Raw genomic sequence first — 20,858 nt, forward strand, 5'->3', positions numbered from 1 at the left:
ATATTTTCCCATAACAATCACACTATATATATAATTCTGCAAGTTACTTTTTTTGTGTTTTTCCTCAGACAGGTTCTCACTCTGCCACCTAGGCTGGAGCTCCAATGGCTTACTGCAGCCTTAAACTCCTGGGCTCAGGTGATCCTCCTGCCTCCGCCTCCTGAATAGCTGGGAGTGGAGGCGTACACCACCATACCTGGCTAATTTTTTATTTTTTGTAGAGACAGTGTCTCCCTTTGTTGCCCAGGCTGGTCTTGAATCACTGGCCTCAAGTGATACTCCCATCTCAGCCTCCCAAAGTGCTAGGAATACAGGCGTGAGCCACCACACCTGGCCCTGCAAGTTACTTTTTAAAATATATGCCTCTAAGAATTTCCTAGGTCAATAAATACAGAAGCAAGCCATTCCTTTTTAAATATTTTACAGTATTGCACAGTACGGACATATTATAATTGACTGATCCACAAAGCTTGATTAACACTTGAGCAGTTTCCAATTTGTTGTTGTTAAAAACAATGTTCCAATGAAAATACCACTATATATCTGAGTGTGTACACGTGCATGTAATTTCTGTGGGGACATATTCTGGTCAATGGATTTGCTAGGTTGAAGAATCCATATGTGTAACTTGATACCTGTTGAATTCCAAGGCACAAGTATAAGATACTGTCTGGATCATATTTTTCACCATTTGGTCTCCGCACCTCTTGGATAAACTGGCATAAGCCCAAACTCAACTCAGCAAAAGTGCAGGACAGAATGTCTTCCTTCAGCTTGATAGAGCGGACTGTGGAAAGGTAGAAAACATCTGAAACATTAACTTTTAACAAACATAGTAGCATTACTTGATTAACCGAATAAATATTGAACACTACTGTGCCCCAGGCACTGCGATGCAGACTAGTGGGTATATGGATTAAAGATAGATTCTGATCTCAAGTCTACTTCAGTTAGGGAAATAAAGACCAGTGCATATGGTGCAATACATGCTATGATAGAGGCTTTCTTTAAATGGCATTCTATGAAAGCAAATGAGGGCTATCCAACAGGGAAGAGTCAGGTTAGATTCTGGGAAACATGATACTGGAGCTAGACCTTAAAAGGTGAGGAAGAGTTAAACAGGTAGACAGGTAAAGAATTCCAAACTGAAGATACACCAAAAGGCTTCCCAAAGTAGAGTCCACAAAACACTAGTCTTATGTGAGAGCTGGAGAACACTGGGTTTCTAAGATTTGATATTCAGAAAACATAAGATACTATATTTGTCTCTGAAGAATTCACAGTGCTTAATGGTACATTAAAGACTCTGAGCATATCTGCAAAAAAGAAAGCTATTCAACTTTCTTTTTCTTTTCTTTCTTTTTTTTTTTGAGATGGAATTTCACTTTTATTGCCCAGGCTGGAGTGCAATGGCACAATCTCGGCTCACTGCAACCTCCGCCTGCCGGGTTCAAGTGATTCTCCTATCTCAGCCTCCTGAGTAGCTGGGAGTCAGCCGTGCACCACCATGCCCAGCTAATTTTGTATTTTTAGTAGAGATGGTGTTTCTCCATGTTGGTCAGGCTGGTCTCGAACTCCCAACCTCTGGTGATCCGCCTGCCTCGGCCTCCCAAAGTGCTGGGATTACAAGTGTAAGCCACTACACCCGACCAGCTGTTTAACTTTCTTCAGCTGATATTTATTTGAATACAGAACACCTCAAATAATGAATAACATCCTCTTGCCTTTGGAAATGCTAGAATACAGTATTCCCTTTGCTAGGTCACAGGTTGCAAAGGTTCAGGGGACTTGGGTGTATAGGACAAGGCAAGAAAGGCAGGTGGGGGCAGATCATGATCAGCCTCATTTCTCATATTAAGATTTTGCAGACAATGAGCTGAATTAATTTTGAGCAGGGGAGTTATCCAATTTGATTTGTAGAGGTCCTACTACAACATGTTGATCCACATTGTGGGGCCAAGATTAAAACACCCTTTCTAGTCATTGCTCTTCTGCATTGAGATAAGATTACATACACATGGGCTCCTGTGAGTTGGTTTTAGTTAAAGCAAGCGGTATCTCATGAGAGCACAGACCATGTTTGACTTTTTCACCCTAGTACCTAGCTTCATACCTGGTATATAAGAGATATTCAGTAAGTATTTTCTCAATGAAAGAGTGGTAGAAATGGGTTGCCATCCCCTGTAACAGCTGCATTTAGGCTTAGTAGTCTAAAGCAGTATTACCTCTCCATTTGCAGTATCACCCCTCCCTGGCTTTTTTTGTTTTATTTTTTTAGAGACAGGGTCTCGCTCTGATGCACAGGCTGGAGTGCAGTGGTGCAATCATAGCTCACTGCAGCCTCAGAACTCTTGGGCTTAGGAGTTCCTCCTGTTTCAGCCTCCTACAGTGCTGGGATTACAAGTATGAGCCACTGCACCCAGCAGGTTGCTCTTTTAACTTAAAACATGCTACTAGGCGGTTAATGGCCTAGTAAACCTCCACAACAGGAGTGTATTTACATAGCCTTGGAGCAGACAGATTACACTTGATCTATAGGAACTCAATGAGTTAGAAACTGCCCACAGCAGCAACTAAGTGCTCCAATAAGGACAGTTACTTGTGCCCCAAAACCAACAGGGTAGACTGGAGTGAAGCCAAGAGTGCATACAAATCACCTAGGTTTAAGACAGAAAGAAGATATAGTTGGAAAGTGGAATAAAATCAAGTTACATGGATATACTCATCCATTCTGCCCCATGTCATTCCATAAAGATTGTACAAGTATCTTACATAAAACACAAATTAAAAGCAAAAGATAAAGTGAAACAAAAATTTAGAATAGGGTGTCAAAAGCAGTGAAAAATGAAAACTAATGTGGGCCTGAAAATTATACACTGTTGCTTTATTTGAAATGTTCATGTAATACCAAATTTCCTGGCAGCTAAAGTGAAACCCACAAACATTGTCAGTTACATAGATCTCACTGTAAGGAAAAATTCCTACATTAGAAGCAAGACTTTTCCAGGTATTTTTCTTAAAAAAAAAAAATATACTGGGCTCCACATGGATTACTATACAGATGCAGGGCTCAAGAAGACGTATTTTGAGGCACTTGCACAGTGTCAAAAATAAAACAAAATTCTGTATATTTGCATAATAAACTCAAGATCAGAAGACATAACCTTACCCTTATAACAACCTCCTTAAAATGGGATAAGATTAATTTCTCTTTCTAACCTTAAGACTCTAAATTTTAAATAATTTTAAATATTCAATTTACAAATTTAAATCCTCAATAATAATATAAATAATTCATACCAAATGGAGAGAAACAAATTTTACCTCTACAGCCTGGCTCTGAGGATTCTTGAGAGAGTGCATGGTCTTGAGTACTTCCTAAGGGGTCAGAACGTGGGCTAGATGAGGCCTGTTCAACCCCTGACAAGGAGAGAAACAAAAGAAAAGTTTAAATAAAATAAAAATGTGGAAAAAATTAAGTAAAGCCCAAACCAAAGTTTTATGGGGTTTTTGACCTAAAATGTATCCCTTTTTCAGTAGATTATCTGTATATTTCCCCCTACCTAAATCAAGATACAATTCATGCTATGCACTTACCTCCACATTTTAGATCCCCCTGCTCTTCCTTGGCATTTTTCCACTGAACCCAGTTCTTCCAAGCATTTACCCCATACATGTATTTCAGTGTCATCCCGGACACTGAGCAGCCTTGAAAGGCTCCTTGAATAAGACTCCTGGGCTCCACAGCCACTATAGACTTCTTCCGTCCCTGTAAGAATTCCAAAAATTTACAGAACAAAAAATTTAGTTTTGGATTTTTAAGAGTCAGGGTTCTCAAAGCTGGAAAGGGTATACATTTGTAGAATAAAGCATTTAGTTTTACATCCTAAAGATTCAGAGTTCTTAGAGCAAGAAAGGGCTTTAGAGATTATTTAATCCAATCCATATGAGGAAGGAAGAAAGAAAAAGTTTAAATGCATAAGAGTACACTGTAATAATCACTAACATTTGGGTATTTACTATGTTCCAGATATAGACTCACCTGATGAGGTATGAATAACTATTATTACCACTCAAGTCTATTTAATGAAACATGTAAACAGATCATATTCTGTACTATAAAACAAGCCTCAACAAATTATCTAACTACAATGAAATTAAAATAGAAACCAATGATGCATAGATGTCCAAAAAAATCCTCCAAAATCATAAATTAAACAGCTCTATGGGTCAAAGAAGAAAGGACACATGCAATCACAAAACATTTTGAACTTAAAGGAAAATGAAAATAAAATTTACCAAAATTTCTGTGATGGAACTAAAGCAGTACTTAAAGGGACATTTGTAGTATTAAAATGTTTCAATAAGAAAATTTTTAAAAAGTCTATAATCCATAACCTAAGCTTCTATATTAAGAAACTAGAAAAGGAAGGCCAAGTGGAATGGCCCATACCTGTAATGCCAGCACTCTGGGAGGCCTAAGTGGGCAGACTGAGCCCAGGAGTTTGAGATCAGCCTGGGCAACATGGCAAGACCCCGTCTCTACAAAAAATTAAAAAATTAGCCAGGCATGGTGGCACACATCTGTAGTCGCAGCTACTTGGGAGACTGAGGTTTAAGGATCACCTGAGCCCGGGAGGTTGAGGCTGCAGTGAGCCATGATTACGCCACCGCACTCCAGCCTGGGTGACTGAGTGGAGACCCTGTCTAAAAACAAACAAGCCAAAAACCAGAAAAGGAAATCCAAATTAAAACCCAGGCTGGGTGCAGTGGCTCACGCCTGTCATCCCAACACTTTGGGAGGCTGAGGCAGGTGGATCACTTGTGACTCTCATGCCAATAAATTAAACAACTTAGATGAAATGGACAAACTTCTTGAAAGATTAATTAAACTTACTCTAAAAGAAACAGATAACCTAAATAGCCATAAAAACAGCATTTATAACTTAAAACCCTCCCACAAAAACTCCATTCCCAGATGGATTAAATTCTATCATAGTTAAAGAAATTATACAAATTCTATCATAGTTAAAGAAATTATACAAATAGAAGAAAAAGAAATATTAACTAATTTTATAATGTCACCATTACCCTGATACCAAAACCAGTCATAAAGTACAGATAAATATGTCTTGAACAGGGACACTTAAAACCTTCACAGGGCCGGCCACAGCGGCTCACGCCTATAATCCCAGCACTTTGGGAGGGTGAGGTGGGTGGATCACTTGAGGCCAGGAGTTCAAGACCAGCCTGGCCAACATGGTGACACCCCATCTCTACTGAAAATACAAAAATTAGCCAGGCATGGTGGTGGGCACCTGTAATCCCAGCCACTTGGGAGGCTGAGGCAGGAGAACTGCTTGAACCTGGGAGGTGGAGGTTACAGTGAGCCGAGATCACGCCATTGCACTCGAGCCTGGGCGGCAGAGTGAGACTCTGTCTCAAAACAGAACAACAACAACAAAAAACCTTCGCAGAATATTAGCAAACCAAATCCAGCAACAAAAAAAATAATAAATACAGAAAAAAGTAGGGTTTATCCCAGGAATGGAAGGTTAATCATTTGAAAAAATCAATGTATTTCACCATTTTAACAGATTTAAAAAAAGGAAAACCAGATAATCACCTCAAAAGATGCAAGAAATACACCTGAGGAAGTTCAATACCCAATCATGATTTTAAAAACTTTCAGCAAATTAAAAGGAGAAGGGTAACTTCCTCAATCTGATAGAAACCACCTATGAGAAACCTACAGGTAACATCATACTTACTGTTGCAAGACTTTTTTCACCGTAAGGTTAGGAATAAGGCAAAAAGGTCTGCTCTCACTACTAATATTCAACATTGTACTGAAGATACTAGCTAGTTCAATAAAACAAGAAAAAGAAGGAAAGAAAATGCATTCAGATTACAAAGGAAAAAGTAAAACTGTCTTTATTCACAGATAATATGATTGTCTAGGTAGAAAATCCTAAGGATTTTAGTTGAGCAAAGTCACAGGACACAAAGTAAATACATGAAAATTACCTATATTTCTTTTTTTTTATTTCTAAGATAAATATCATAGAAGAAAAATTATCTGTATTTCTATATACTAGTAAGGAACACGAAAAATGAAATTGTTTTTCTTTTTTTTGAGACAGGGTCTCGCTCTGTCGCCCAGACTAGAATGCAGTGGCATGATCAGGGCTTACTGCAGCCTTGATCCCCTAGGCTCAAGCAATTCTCCCAGCTCAGCCCTCCAAGTAGCTGGGACCACCAGCATGCGTCACCATGCCCAGCTAATTTTTAAAATTTTTAGTAGAGATGGGGTCTCACTACATTGCCCAGGCTGGTCTCAAACTCCTGGGCTCAAGCAATCCTTCTGCCTTAGCCTCCCAAAGTACTAGGATTATAGGTGTGAGTCATTGTGCTCAGTGAAAAATGAAATTTAAAAATAATACTATTTACAACAGCATCAAAATATCTTAAATACTTATGAAATAAACCTAACAGAATATTAGGAGACTTGTAACGGAGACTATTCCATGTTTCCACATTAGAAGACTCAACATTCCTAAAATGTCAATTCTGTCTCTCTGGATTCAGGACAGCCCCAACTGAAATTCTAGCAGGCTTTTTTTTTTCCTAAAGAAATTGACAAGTTAATTCCAAAATGTATATAGACATGCAAATGACAATTTTAAGAAGAACAAAGCTGGAAGATTTACACTCTTAATTTCCAGGCTCACTGTAAAATCACAGTAATCAGGACAGTTGGTACTGGTATAAAAATAGACATATAAGTCAATAGAACAGAATACAGAGTTTCAGAAACAAACTGACACATACATATATGATTGACTTTTAACAGAGTTGCCAATGTAATTCAATGGGGAATGAATAGTCTTTTTCAAGGGCAGTGCTGGAACAACTGGATGTCCATATGCAAAAAATGAACCTTGACCCTTGCCTCAACTCATATATAAAAATTACCTCAAAATAGATCACAAACATAAAAGTTAAAACTATAAAACTTCTAGAAGAAAATGTAAGAGAATGTCTTCGTTACTATGAGTTAGGCAAAAATTTTTAGATGAGGTATTAAAAAGCACAATCCATAAAATAACAAATTGATAAAAGGGACTTCCTCAAAATCAAAATCTCGTATTCATCATTAAGAAAATAAAAAAGGAAGTAACAAAATAGGACCAAACGTTGATTTGATAAAGAAATTATGTCCACAGTAAAGAATACTTACAACTCAGCAAGATGACAACCAACCCAATAAAAAAATGAAAAAAAAAGTGCAAAAGCTGTGAATGAACACTTTACCAAATAAGACACATGAATGGCAAATACATATATGAAAAGATGCTCAACATCATTAATCATTAGGGAAAAACAAATTAAAACCATAATGAGGTACCACTATACATTGACTAGAATGGCTGAAATTAAAAATCAACAATACCAAGTGTTAGCAAAGTCATGGAGCAGATGGAACTCTCTCATACATTGCTGGTGGGACTGCAAAATGGTACATCTCCTTTGGAAAACAGTCTGGCAGCTTTCTTATAAAGTTAAAAATACACATAGCATAAAACCTAGCAATCTCATTCCTAGATCTTTTTCCTCAAGAGAAATGAAAACATATGTTCACACAAAGATTGATACTAAGATGTTCATAACATTTTGAGTAAGTTTTATTCAAAATAGACCCAATCTGGAAACAACCCAAATTTTTATCACCTGTTAAACAGCTGAACAAATTGTAGTTTGTCCATATAATGAAATACTACTCAGAAATAAAAAGGAATCAACTACTGGGACATGAAATAACATGGATAAATCTCAAAAACATTATGCTAAGTAAAAGAACTTATACACAGAAGACTACATATTATAGGATTCCATTCATGTGAAATTTCAGAAAAGGCAAAGCAGTGGCATTCTGCATCAATCTGCACAGTAGATCCTTGGTTGTCAGCAGCCAGAGGGGCTGACTGCAAAAGGTCACAGTGGAACTTCTTGCTAAGTGGAATTGTTCATGATTGTGGTGGTAATTACATAACATATACATTAGTTGAAGGCCATCAAAATGTACACTCAGAACTTATAAATGTTTTAATGTAATTATACAATAGGGCTAATTTTAAAAATAAAGCTATTATTCTTTCAACTTTCTATAGGAAAGCCCTGTCAATGTGAAAAACAGCCATGTGAACTTCACTATTTTACTATACTACAAAAATAGTGAACTGGCCAGGTGCGGTGGCTCACGCCTGTAATCCCAGCACTTTGGGAGGCCGAGGTGGGTGGATCATGAGGTCAGGAGATTGAGACCATCCTGGCTAACATGGTGAAACCCCGTCTCTACTAAAAATACAAAAAAATTAGCCAGGCGTGGTGGCAGGCGCCTGTAGTCCCAGCTACTCAGGAGGCTGAGGCAGGAGAATGGCCTGAACCTGGGAGGCGGAGCTTGCAGTGAGCCAAGATCATGCCACTGCACTCCAGCCTGGGCGACAGAGGGAAACTCTGTCTCAAAAAAAAAAAAAAAAAAAAAATAGTGAACTACTCAGTATTTTTTATTTTTATTTATTATTACTTTTTTTTTTTTTTGAGACAGAGTCTTGCTCTGTTACCCAGGCTGGAGTGTAGTGGTCTGATCTCGGCTCACTGCAAGCTCCGCCTCCCGGGTTCAGGCCATTCTCCTGCCTCAGCCTCCCGAGTAGCGGGGACTACAGGCGCCCGCCACCATGCCTGGCTAATTTTTTTGTATTTTTAGTAGAGACAGGGTTTCACCATGTTAGCCAGGATGGTCTCGATCTCCTGACCTCGTGATCCGCCTGCCTCGGCCTCCCAAAGTACTCAGTATTATAACATGAAAAAAGAGCTAAATTTAGAGGCTGTTCAAAAAGATAAAAGCGTAAAAAATAATTATAAAAAGTTTTTTAAAGTAAACAAAGCAATATAAAAGAAAACCCTTAACTACAGAAACAAAAAAGTTCCTACTGAAAGAAATGTAAATAAAATATATGGTTCTTGAATTCAAAAAACAAAAGTATAAAATTACGAGGTTGCAAAATAACATGTGGAACTACCTGACTCTGGCTGTTACAGAGTTTTGACAGCAGCAGGAACTAAATAATGCTTGTAGAATGAAGGAAAGAAAAGTCTAGAAAAGTTAAGCTGCAGCTTACTCTTCGTCTGGGTTGGGGGAAGCCATCTCTGTGTCGTCGTCTTGTTCGGGAACGTGCCTGGATTCCCTGTCCTTTATTAAGTGGGTCAAAGGATTCTATAATAATCAGCAGAAAGGACAACATGAGGTAAATAACTCACAAATTTAAATAAAGACTTAGACTAGGAAAGAAATATCAGGTAATCATCACTATATTCATTCGTTTGTTTGTGATAAAATAAGAATTCCACTTATAGACTTAAACCAAGGATATAGTGCATAAATGAAAACTTCATTAACAATCAGGAAAACCTCTTATATAGCTACTACGGGAAAGGTTAAAAAAAATTTTAACCAAATTAACCACTTATAAGAACAATACGGTACAAATTAACACCTACAAAGCCAGGGTCTATTTGTGCTCTAGATTATGACCTCTAACACGTTACACTGTTATTATCAATAACAATTGGCACTGCTTAATAGTGTCAATTCAGAGTTGTACGGATCTTCTAAAATAAAAAGCTTTCAGTGGACAGGTTACTGTACACAAACCTGATGGAAAATCTGCTTCCAGGTCCTGTTCAGTTTCCCCTTTTGAGAACTGCTTCAATTCTGAATCAGCCTCTTGCACAGCATTTGACTTTAAGGCATAATGATTCAGCTCTTCCTCCCAGCTATGTGGAGTAGATACTGCCTCTGATTCGAGATCACCACTGTATGTACTTCCTTGGTCTGAAATATATAGGTAACAATCAAGCCCTCAAAATAAAATAGCCTCATCTTGACATGCTCGGAAACTTCCTGAACCCCTAAATACCAAAAAATGAGATACGGCTGATGGACAATTACCTAGGTACACTCAAGAATGAGGTAACTTGTTCATCAGCCTCAAAGAACTGGATTCATATTTTTGGTAGGCACTTGAAAGCATTATCTCAATTAATTTTTAAAACAAACATTTGAGTGGCTTTTATTATTCTCACTACAAATTAGTACACTTCATATACATCTGATACCCTTTACAAATAGTTAAAATTACAAATATAAAATCCAAGGGTACTAATATTTTATAGGTTTCTATCACTAACAGAGGGTAGTATTTCTAAAAATCAAAACATATTTTCAACTACAAACCTTTTTCAAATATCTTGGTGTCTAGAAAGAGTTCCTGTTCAGAAGTTTGAGACTCTAAAGAAAAAGAAAAGCACATAAATAATTTATGTTTATACAACAAATTATATCTCAAATGAAATGACTGCACTATATACATAAATCATACCACAAAGTTCTAAGTAAATAGATTTCATACGCAGAAAGAATAATTCATTAACAAAATTAGACGTTAGGGATAAATGCAGTTAAACAGATTACCACTGTTAATGGGGATTCTGGTTAGTATCATGTGCTTTGGAGTCAGATGTATCTGGATTCAAGTTCTGGTTCCGCCACTTCTGGACTGCATAACCAAGGCAAGTCTAACATCCTACTTTCCAGATCAGAAATTTGAGGTACATAGTACCCCCTCCCCACCCCATAAGGCTGTCATGAAGATTGAATGAGGCAAGGCACACAATGCACTGAGCACAATGCCTAGAGAATGGCAAGCACACAAAACGTTAACTATTGTTTTTATCATGATTCCACACTAGTAGTATGAGATCTATCTATCAGTTATTTTGAGCCAAATGGTTTTCCATCCTAAGGTTCTATTTACCCTCTACCAGCATGCTGGTTATTATATAACAGGAATTCTTATGTGGGGACCATGGCTTTGATTACAGAGATAAAATTGGAAAATGATCATGAAATCTTGATTTCTAAGTTATTTTTCTGGAATCATAACTAAAAACTATTGAATACCAATACTTGGTTTTCCTTCATAAAAACAATAAGAGCTTTCAGAAGCACTAAAAAGTGTAATCAACCCCACAGGCTTGGTATTCACAGACAATAAAGGTTTTAGAAACACCCTGACTGTCTTATACTTAAAATTATTTGAGTCACCTGAAAATGTGTAAAACGTGTTTTTTCTTTCTTTACTTTTAAAGATTATACCAACCTCCCTGAGATAGAGTCTTCTCCTTCTCTTCATCTTCTGCAATCATTTCTGCCATCTCAAGGAGATCAGCTTCAAATGGATGTGTGGGAAGCTTTTCTTTAATGTCTTCAATACTCTCTGTGACTTTATCTTCACTATCCATTGAAGATGGAATAAGCATAGGGACAGGCATCTGAAAGACCAAGGATAGACTGAAGGCTTTCTTTGGCAACAGGTTTGTAGCCAAAAGTATGATTTGTGAGATGATTTAGGTATTAAAATAGTAAACAAATTTAAGATATATTCATTGCTGATGATTAAAACAGTCTTGCTAGTTTGTTTTCATAAGACTAGAGCCATTTAAATAAAATTTCAATAAGTGCTTTGGACACTCAACCAATTACGTCTCTGAATCCTCTAAAAGAATAATTCTATAATACACTTGCATTTTGTTTTTGTTGTTTTTGCTTGTATTTCTCACAATTTTCTCATAACTGTTTCCTTTAAGGACTCAGTACCTGGGAAAAATAAATTTGTAATTAAAAAATACATTTTTCTTTAATCAAGAATGAGAATTATGTAAATCACAGTACTCTTTTCACCCTTGCTAGATTCCAGGATTTCAACATACACCATTTCTGATCTTTTTCTCTTTGAGTGGTCTTATTGTGCATGTAACTTTTTTAAAAAGCTACATCATAACCTTTTCTGAGAAGGAGGGGTACAAATTAGCAGTCATTTATATAATCCATGTTAAGCAATAATGGGAATATGATAACAGCCAATCAGAAGCAGGTATATTTTACCAACAAATGAAAACTTTCTTCACAGAACTATACAATTTTAATTGAGGAAAATGCATGCTATATTAGCTTTAATCTCTAAATGATTACTCACTGGAACTGGAATTCCAAATGGGACTGGAGCATATTGAGTATAAAGATGAAGAGGTATGGGAACAAACACTGGTACGGGAACTGGCACCACAATAATCTGGGGCTGACTTGGAGTGTCTTCTAACAATAACAACAACAAAATCACAAAAAGCAAAGAGGGTTAGAAATACTTTAATAAGATTTCAAAATAAAAAAGCTTATGGAGGTTTATAGTTCAAAATAAGAGTAACCTACCAGACTACAGGAGTTCTTACAAAGGAGAAATAACTAAAGTAGCCAAAAAAAAAAATCTTGAGTATAGCACTGACAAAAAGTGGGTAACAAATATCAGTGATGTGAGGAGAAAATGAATGCAGGATATAATTTAGATGGATACATCAAAAGGATTGAAACAGGGAACCTAGAAGACAGGCATGGAAAACCACTTGCTAAAGAGGAGGCTGAATAGGGAGGGGCCATTTCCATCATGCTATAATGCACATTTCAAAATCATTTGTAGCTACTGAAGATTTTTTTTAACACAAAGTAGTGATGAAAATGACATCAAAAAAGATTAATTTGGCAACAATTTCAGCACTGAATAAAAAATATATCAACTGTTAAAATAGGAGGCAATTATAATATGTAGAGCTAAGATGATGGGAGACTACTCTAGGTTATGATACCTACAAAAAAGAATAAATATATATAGCAGATGTTCTAAGTCTTAAAAAGATGAAACAGAACTTGGAAAAAAACTTGGAGAAAGTAGCAAGATGGATGATTTATTCCATTATTTAACCAGACGGTCCCCAACTTAACAATGGTTCAATACAGGATTTTTCAACTTTATGATGGTGCAAAAACAAGTATATACCATAACCATACTTCTGTATAGCACTGAATAAATTACATGGTATTCAAAACTTTATTATAAAATAAGCTTTGTGTTAGATGACTTTGCCCAACTGTAGGCTAATGTAAGTGTTCTGGGCATGTTTAAAATAGCCTAGGCCCAGTTATGATGATGTTCTGGAGGCTGGGCATATTAAATGCATTTCTGACTCATGATTTTTTTAACATATGATGGGTACAACATTATAAGTCAAGGAGCATATAGAGTCCTTTCTATGTGTCAGAGAATATGCTAGATAAGTGTAAAATCATTAATCTAGGAGAAGGGTAATGCTAGGGACAGAAAGAGAAGAGCTAACAATTTGACTAGAGTTAGAAGTGGGAAAATAATATGGCATAAATTTTTTTTTTTTTTTTTTTTTTTTTTTTAACAGATGGGGGTCCCACCATGTTGCCCAGGCTGGTCTTGAACTCCTGGGCTCAAGTAATCCTCCCGCCTCAGCTGTCCAAAGTGCTGGGAGTATAGGCATGAGGCACACTTGGCCAATAAACTTTACATAATACAGCGGACATTAAAAAATTGTTACTTGATTTAAAAACATCTGATAACCAAATTACATAATACTAAATAAACTGCTATTGATTAAAAAAAAAAAAAAAAAGAACTAAATCATTTAGAGCCTTGCTATTTTGGTGTGGTCCATGGACCAGAAGCACTGACTTTACCTGGGAGCTTATAAGAAACGCAAAAGCTCAGGCCTCACTGAATAAGAATCTACTTAGTAAAATTCCTGGATAATTCATGTGCATATTAATCTTTGAGAAGCAATGGCTGACAGGATAGCCTTGCAGCTCTAGAAATCAAGAATTTCTTTCTAGTTTAAAAATTCTGGGACTTTTAAAAATTTTTTAGTAGAGATGGTCTCGCTATGTTGCCCGTGCTGGTCTTGAACTCTTGGGCTCAAGTGATCCTCCTGCCTCAGCCTCCCAAACTGCTGGGATTATAGGTGTGAGCCACCGCAATCAGCCAAAATTCTAGGACTTTTGGATGGCAGCATGAGGAGCTACAAAGATCTATTCCTTAGTGAAACAAGCAAAGAAAGTGAAAACTATTTAAAAACAGCCATTTAAATTCTTGGGAAATTGTCCTAAAGGCATATACCAAATGAAGAAACATTTATTCAAGACAATCTGTTCAAATTTCATAAGAACAGTGAAAGTCTGTGACATTTCAGCCATCACAGGCTTTATCCCCCCAGCTCAATTCAGCTCAGCTTGACAGAAACTCCACTATGGGTAGCTGTGGCCAATAAAAATGGGCTTCCCTCCACTCAGCTCCCAATCAAGTGTTACCATATCTCATCAAGAAAGGTAGGCCACAAGCATTTCTCATCCCCTCCAACTGAAAGCTGAAGAGGCTAAATTCCTGGTGAGTATGGGCAAGAGGTCAGGGGCTTCCCTTCACCCAGTTTCCATCCACTGGATGGAGGCTCTACCCTAGGAAAAGCAGGCCAAGAACACTGGGATCCTGATCACCCTCACCCCAGCTCACTTGCAGGGCAGAAGTTCCATGCCAGGAGAGGCAAGCCAAGAAGGCCAGAGGCTACCCCTACCCAGCATCCACAGAGGTGGCTCAGAGATTCTGCCTAGGGGGAGAGGCAGTTCATAAAAAAAAAAAAAAAAGAAAGAAAGCTCTGAAGCTCTCCTCAAAGGAACTGACTTCATTTGAAACAGTGTGGAGGAGCCAAGAGACTGTGGAGTAGTTCAAACTTAAGGTCACACTGGAAAACAATAGCACCTCCTAGAAGCCTGTCCATGTAATTCCAAACCTTATGCTTATTCTATAATATTATATTGTCATTAATAAGAGAATTAAATGACTTGCTCACAGTATGGTATCACTGATTAACTTCCTTCTCTTTGACCCAACTTGTTAAGCCTCAGATGCGGAAAATACCTAACTCACAGGGATGCTGTGAGAACTAAATTGGGCAATGTATACAAACAACCAAACACATCACCTAGGAAATAGCAGGTACTCAATGTAAGTAGATCCTAGATTTCTTTCCCTTAAAAAATTAATAAAGAAAGAAAGACCAAGGAACATACCTGTCTGGCATTCTTTGTTTTGGGTATGTGGTTTGCAAGAGGTGGCTTTAGTCTGTGTGATGGGTTTGCATAATAAAGCTTTGTTCTTCAAAAGCCTTGGAGGTTGGGAAGGTGGCAGTTTCAGGGCATCTGTTTGAGTACTTGCCTAGTAAAAAAACAAATTAGAAACCAAAAACATTTTTAAAAATCTCATCGTAATTATAAGAAATATTATAATATTAAAATAAATGTCATATTGGAATTACATGGAGGACATAGCAAGTAAATATTCAACCAAATGTATAAGAAATACAATACTCCTAAAATATTAATAGTAATCAAGGAATGTTTTAATAACTATATATTACTCTGCATGTCTCTAATCACAATTTCTATTTACCAAGAAAAATGCTATTTCTATTGTAACACACTGCTGATCAATAACAATGCTGGCTAAGTTTAAAATGAGAATTCTTACTTCCCGATTAAGACACAGAGGACTTGAAAGATTCAAGATAACTAGGAATAACAGAATCACTTATGATCATTTAAGTAACTTGAATAAAGACAATGTGAAAGTTATCCCAGAAACCTGGAGAAACACCTTAGAAATGCCACTGTTCCAGTCATAAGTTTTTCTCATTATTTATTTTCTTCTTTTAAGAGACAAAGCAAAAAATATTAATGGGTTAAAAAAGAATTTTTTTTTTTTTACAGTATAATCTGTAATGGGTCAGAGGGAGGATAAGCTACATTTTATAAATATTTTATTTATTATTTGAGTACATCACAAAACATCCAAAAGTCTTTCATGCCTAAATCCTGTACAATTTACTTCAATTTTGTGTAATTAAAGAAAAACTTTCAGTAACTATATAGCCAGCATTCAAAGATATTAAAGCACATAAAAGACCTATTTAAATAGCCAGAAAATCCTATTCCTGAACAAAGATTAAATGAGCTAATGAAATCTATTTCATATAATAAATAAAGAAGGAGGGCAAATTAGCTCACACATATTTATACTGTACAAAAATAAAAAATAAATACAGTGACAATACCAATAAAAGTAATAAAACTTACATCACCGATGATTTTCGCTGTTACTGTTGGAACTGCACCTTGATATAAATTTAAACATAAATTTAGGATCTTTACAATTATTTTAACATTAGCATTAAAAGCTGATTATCAGTACATAAACACAAACCCTCATACTAAGAACATGTGTTTTTTTAATTCAACGGAAGAAACTAGCAATTCTATAGTATGAGATATGAAACTTGTGCAGCGAGCCACTATTCCTAATATGAATGTGTCAAACGTATGAAAATAATCCCTGATGAAAGGAAGTTAGAGGACCACTGCATTCAACCTAAATAGGCTAGATAAATGCTTTCCAATCAAGCCATACCTTGTAAGACACTGTTAGAATTCACTGTGGGCTGAGCAGCAGGGGCACTTGCCAATGATACTACATTGGCTATAACTGGAGTCGAATCTTTTCTCAGAGATGGGGGTCCTGCTGAAGCAGCTTGAACCATGGAAGTATTTGCTGATTAAAATAAACAAAAATAAGGAAACCTCACGTGATTTATATGTACTTACACAGAAACCATTTCAAGGAAGTTAAACAATGTTTTCAGGTTTGAGTAATTTCTGTTGGAGCAAAAAGTCACTTTAGGATTAACTGGGGTTTTTTTTTTGTTTTTTTTTTTTTTGAAACAGAGTCTCACTCTGCTGCCCAGGCTGGAGTGCAGTGGCACGATCTCAGCTCACAGCGACCTCCACCTCCCGGGTTCAAGCAATTCCCCCGCCTCAGCCTCCCAAGTAGCTGGGACTACAGGTGCGCACCACCACACCCAGCTAATTTTTTGTATTTTAGTAGAGACGGGGTTTCACCATGTTGGCCAGGATGGTCTCAAACTCCTGACCTCGTGATCAGCCTGCCTCAGCCTCCCAAAGTGCTGGGATTACAGGCGTGAGCCACCATATCCTGGTTTTCTACTTTTTAATTAGTAAAACTTGAAAGTTTTCTATTTACTTTATCTTTACATAAAAATGCAACAAATAGTCTAACTTAAAAACCAACAATGCAAATCCTCAAACATACAATACCAATGAAGATCACGGGTTAGATTTAATGGACAATTCAGCCTAATGTTTTTCTTAAATCTTGCCTTTATACAGAAATAATTTTTTTTTAAGTTTTGGAGTAGGCTCTTGTAGATTTTGCTTTTATTTGTAAGGAGACTATACTTAAATTCTTCTAGCTTTCAGGATGATACTAGTGTTGTTTGTTTTTAAATAATAAATTTTCTGAGATAAAATGGCCTACACACCTAGTGTGTAGTCCTGATAAGATAAGTAAGTCCTGATAAGGTAAGTAAGCAACAAAGAGGAAGGGGCACCAGGTGGGGGAGAACAATGAGTAATTACTCTGAGAGATGACCTCCTACAGGTAGCCCCTGGAGCACAGCTTCATTCTGCAAGCAGCCCCCTCCAGCAGTACCTTGTAAAACTTCCCTCAAGCCGCTGCCTCTTTGCAGACTTCCCCTTCTCTGCTGTGCTGCTCACTGCAACCTTGCAACATATTTTCACACCTTCTCTAATAAATCTGCCTTTACCTATGACTGTCTTGGTAAATTCCTTTATAGCCTGTGACACTGGCCCCAACTAGTCACACCCACGACATATAGTTTTATTTTAATTTTTTAGAGGCAGGGTCTCACTATATCATCCAGCTGGGACTGCTGTGCTGTGGTCAACGCTCACTGCACCCCTGAACTCCTGGCCTCAAGCCGTCCTCCCACCTCAGCATTCCAAAGGTGGTGGGATTACAGGCATGAACCATCACATCTGGCCTGCACATGGTATGTTTAAAAGGCCATGTGATTTCGACTTTATGTCTTTTGTTGTAAGTAGTCTCAAAGGATTTTTTAAGGAAGCCAATTATACTCAATTACAAACCATTAACTGTTATCCTTTCCCATAAACTTAAGTTCTTACAGAGTTGATTTAATTCAATATTCTCACAGAAATCTATTTAATCAAAAACTCATTTTTACTCAGCTTTAATCTGAGGTGTCAGGCCTCTGAGCCCAAGCTAAGCCATCATATCCCCTCTGACCTGCACATACACATCCAGATGGCCGGTTCCTGCCTTAACTGATGACATTCCAACACAAAAGAAGTGAAAATGGCCTGTTCCTGCCTTAACTGATGACATTACCTTGTGAAATTCCTTTTCCTGGCTCATCCTGGCTCAAAAAGCTCCCCCACTGAGCACTTTGTGACCCCCACTCCTGCCTGCCAGAGAACAACCCCCCTTTTTCCTTTACCTATCCAAATCTTATAAAACGGCCCCACCCCATCTCCCTTCGCTGACTCTTCAGACTCAGCCCACCTGCACAAGGTGAAATAAACAGCCTTGTTGCTCACACAAAGCCTGTTTGGTGGTGTCTTCACACGGACGTGAGTGAAATAAGGTGTTCAACAAAAAAAACTAAATATTAATGATACAGAATACAAGGAAACTGAGGTTTCATGACATTAATGACAACTGTTTACACAGTTCCTGATCTGTAAAAGAACAGTAGTTCCTAGTATTGACCAAAGACTCCATTCAGTACTTAAGGTTAATTTTACCTGCATTATTTTGTGAAGGTGGGTCACATACACTTTGCTGATTACAGAACATCAAGATACAAAGCAGGTTACAGAAATGTTTCATTTCCCCTCGCCATTTCAAGGACTCACTGAGTTTACCCTGTCGCTTACAAGCATCACATTTGGCCATCTAAAAAAAAGAAGGTAGTCAAGGAGTAAGAAACAAATTATCTGCGGTCTGACAGAATAAAAAAGGACACACATAACAAGTGAAATTAACTTAGAATTTAGATCACAAAATTAAAGTTTGACTGTCTTTATCAATGATTATATATATATTATATATATTATATATATATATTATATATATATATTTTTTTTCTGAGATGGAGTCTTGCTCTATTGCCCAGGCTGGAGTGCAGTGGCGCGATCTCGGCTCACTGCAAGCTCCACCTCCCAGGTTCATGCAATTCTCCTGCCTCAGCCTCCCGAGTAGCTGGGACTATAGGCGCCTGCCACCACGTCCGGCTAATTTTTTTGTATTTTTAGTAGAGACAGGGTTTCACCATATTAGCCAGGATGGTCTCGATCTCCTGACCTCGTGATCCACCCGCCTCGGCCTCCCAAAGTGCTGGGATTACAGGCGTGAGCCACCGCGCCCAGCTGATTTTATATTAATTTTTTTAAAAACACATGTAACATACAGACTTCACTCTATAGCAGTTAAAAAAAGTGAAATAAAAATAAGGTCTATCTTCCTCAGACTTCAGAAGACAAATTCACTTTATTTAAATAATAAATGAATAAAATTATAAGTTTAAATATTTTAATGTCTTAAGACTGATATGTCTCCTACAGGAAATTAAAAACAAAAGAAATAAAACTTCAATAACATTAAAGTCTTTCTAAATCTTATATTAATTGCTAGAAGGCATAAACATTTAATACTTAAAAGTTTTAAATAATTAAATTGTCCTTTATGTGACATGAAATTTTAAAAGGGAATAATTTATGCCCTAGCTTGAAAAACCCAGGAATGTGAATTCTATTTACCTGATAGAACAAAACTGTATATTTCGACATGCATTCTTCACAACAGAACTCTTCCACTTTCCCTCCTAAATTATTCTGTACCAATTTGGGAGATGTCTGTAAACAATAACTGCACATTTTACAGTGATTTCCCCAGCGTTTTGCCAAGTCATGTTTATAAAGCAATTTGCAACCTAAAAATCAGGAAAGATAAAATTAACATTAGGTAGAAATATTAGTTTTCTGCATCTTTAAATGGCCTAGGACAGGCCGGGTGCAGTGGCTCACACCTGTAATCCCAACACTTTGGGAGGCTGGTGGGACGATTGCTTGAGCCCAGGATTTGAGACCAGCCTGGGCAACATGGCAAGACCCCATCTCAAATAAAAACAAAAACAAAAACAAAAAAAGGAAAAATAAGTGGCCTAGGACAAAGTTTTCACACTTGGGTCCTGACCAGTTCACAGAGTATCTTGATTTTTTAGCGTATCTATACTAGTTTTTGTTTTGTTTGGTTTTGGTTTTGGTTTTGGTTTTAAATGATATAAGACAGGATAGGACAGAACACAAAATATTAAACTGCATCGGTTTTATTTCATGAAACTTTTGGGGCTGGGCGTAGTGGCTCACACCTGTAATCCCAGCACTCTGGGAGGCCAAAGTGGGTGGATCACCTGAGGTCAGGAGTTGGAGACCAGCCTGGCCAACATGGTGAAGCCCTGTCTTTACTAAAAATACAAAAATTAGTCAGGTGTGTTGGCGGGTGCCTGTAATCCCAGCTACTCGTGAGGTTGAGGCAGGAGAATCGCTTGAACCCAGGAGGCAGAGGTTGCAGTGAGCCAAGATCGCTCCACGGCATTCCAGCCTGGGTGACAGAGCAAGACTCTGTCTCAAAAAACAAAAACAAAAACAAAAAAACTTTTATTTAGGTATGTGAAAATATACTGGGTCACAGTGTAAACGTATTTCTTCTTTTGTGTTATCAAAAGGTTTGAAAGCCCTTGCTCTAGAAGGCTAATTAATACAGCTTTAGAGTAAAATAAAACATTATAAACATATAGAATAGTTATCTAAATCAAGAAAACAATCTTCCACATATTAATTTGCATATTCAAGCCATTTATATTCAGAAATATAATGGCTGTTTAAGACAATAAAAGTATAAACTTAGAATGTTACCATAATTTAAGGCATTCCA

General features: G+C 37.2%; 1 protein-coding gene across 9 annotated transcripts in view; it reads right to left on the reverse strand.

The window, feature by feature from the left end:
* ZMYM4 (zinc finger MYM-type containing 4) overlaps positions 1–20,858 on the reverse strand; it is a 156,247-nt gene that overhangs the window by 13,248 nt on the left and 122,141 nt on the right. For all 9 annotated transcript variants that reach the window (XM_024248608.3, XM_002811070.5, XM_063713428.1 and 6 more), the window contains 13 exons: positions 19,682–19,854; positions 18,668–18,818; positions 16,434–16,574; positions 16,103–16,140; positions 15,041–15,185; positions 12,099–12,217; positions 11,223–11,394; positions 10,298–10,351; positions 9,716–9,895; positions 9,183–9,277; positions 3,598–3,769; positions 3,325–3,420; positions 636–787 (listed from right to left, as the gene is read on the reverse strand). In XM_024248608.3, the coding sequence (XP_024104376.1) occupies positions 636–787; positions 3,325–3,420; positions 3,598–3,769; positions 9,183–9,277; positions 9,716–9,895; positions 10,298–10,351; positions 11,223–11,394; positions 12,099–12,217; positions 15,041–15,185; positions 16,103–16,140; positions 16,434–16,574; positions 18,668–18,818; positions 19,682–19,854 (1,688 nt within the window). The remainder of the gene's footprint in view (positions 1–635; positions 788–3,324; positions 3,421–3,597; positions 3,770–9,182; positions 9,278–9,715; positions 9,896–10,297; positions 10,352–11,222; positions 11,395–12,098; positions 12,218–15,040; positions 15,186–16,102; positions 16,141–16,433; positions 16,575–18,667; positions 18,819–19,681; positions 19,855–20,858) is intronic.

Source organism: Pongo abelii, chromosome 1 (assembly GCF_028885655.2).
Source record: "Pongo abelii isolate AG06213 chromosome 1, NHGRI_mPonAbe1-v2.0_pri, whole genome shotgun sequence".
In the NCBI taxonomy this organism is placed as follows: domain Eukaryota; kingdom Metazoa; phylum Chordata; class Mammalia; order Primates; family Hominidae; genus Pongo; species Pongo abelii.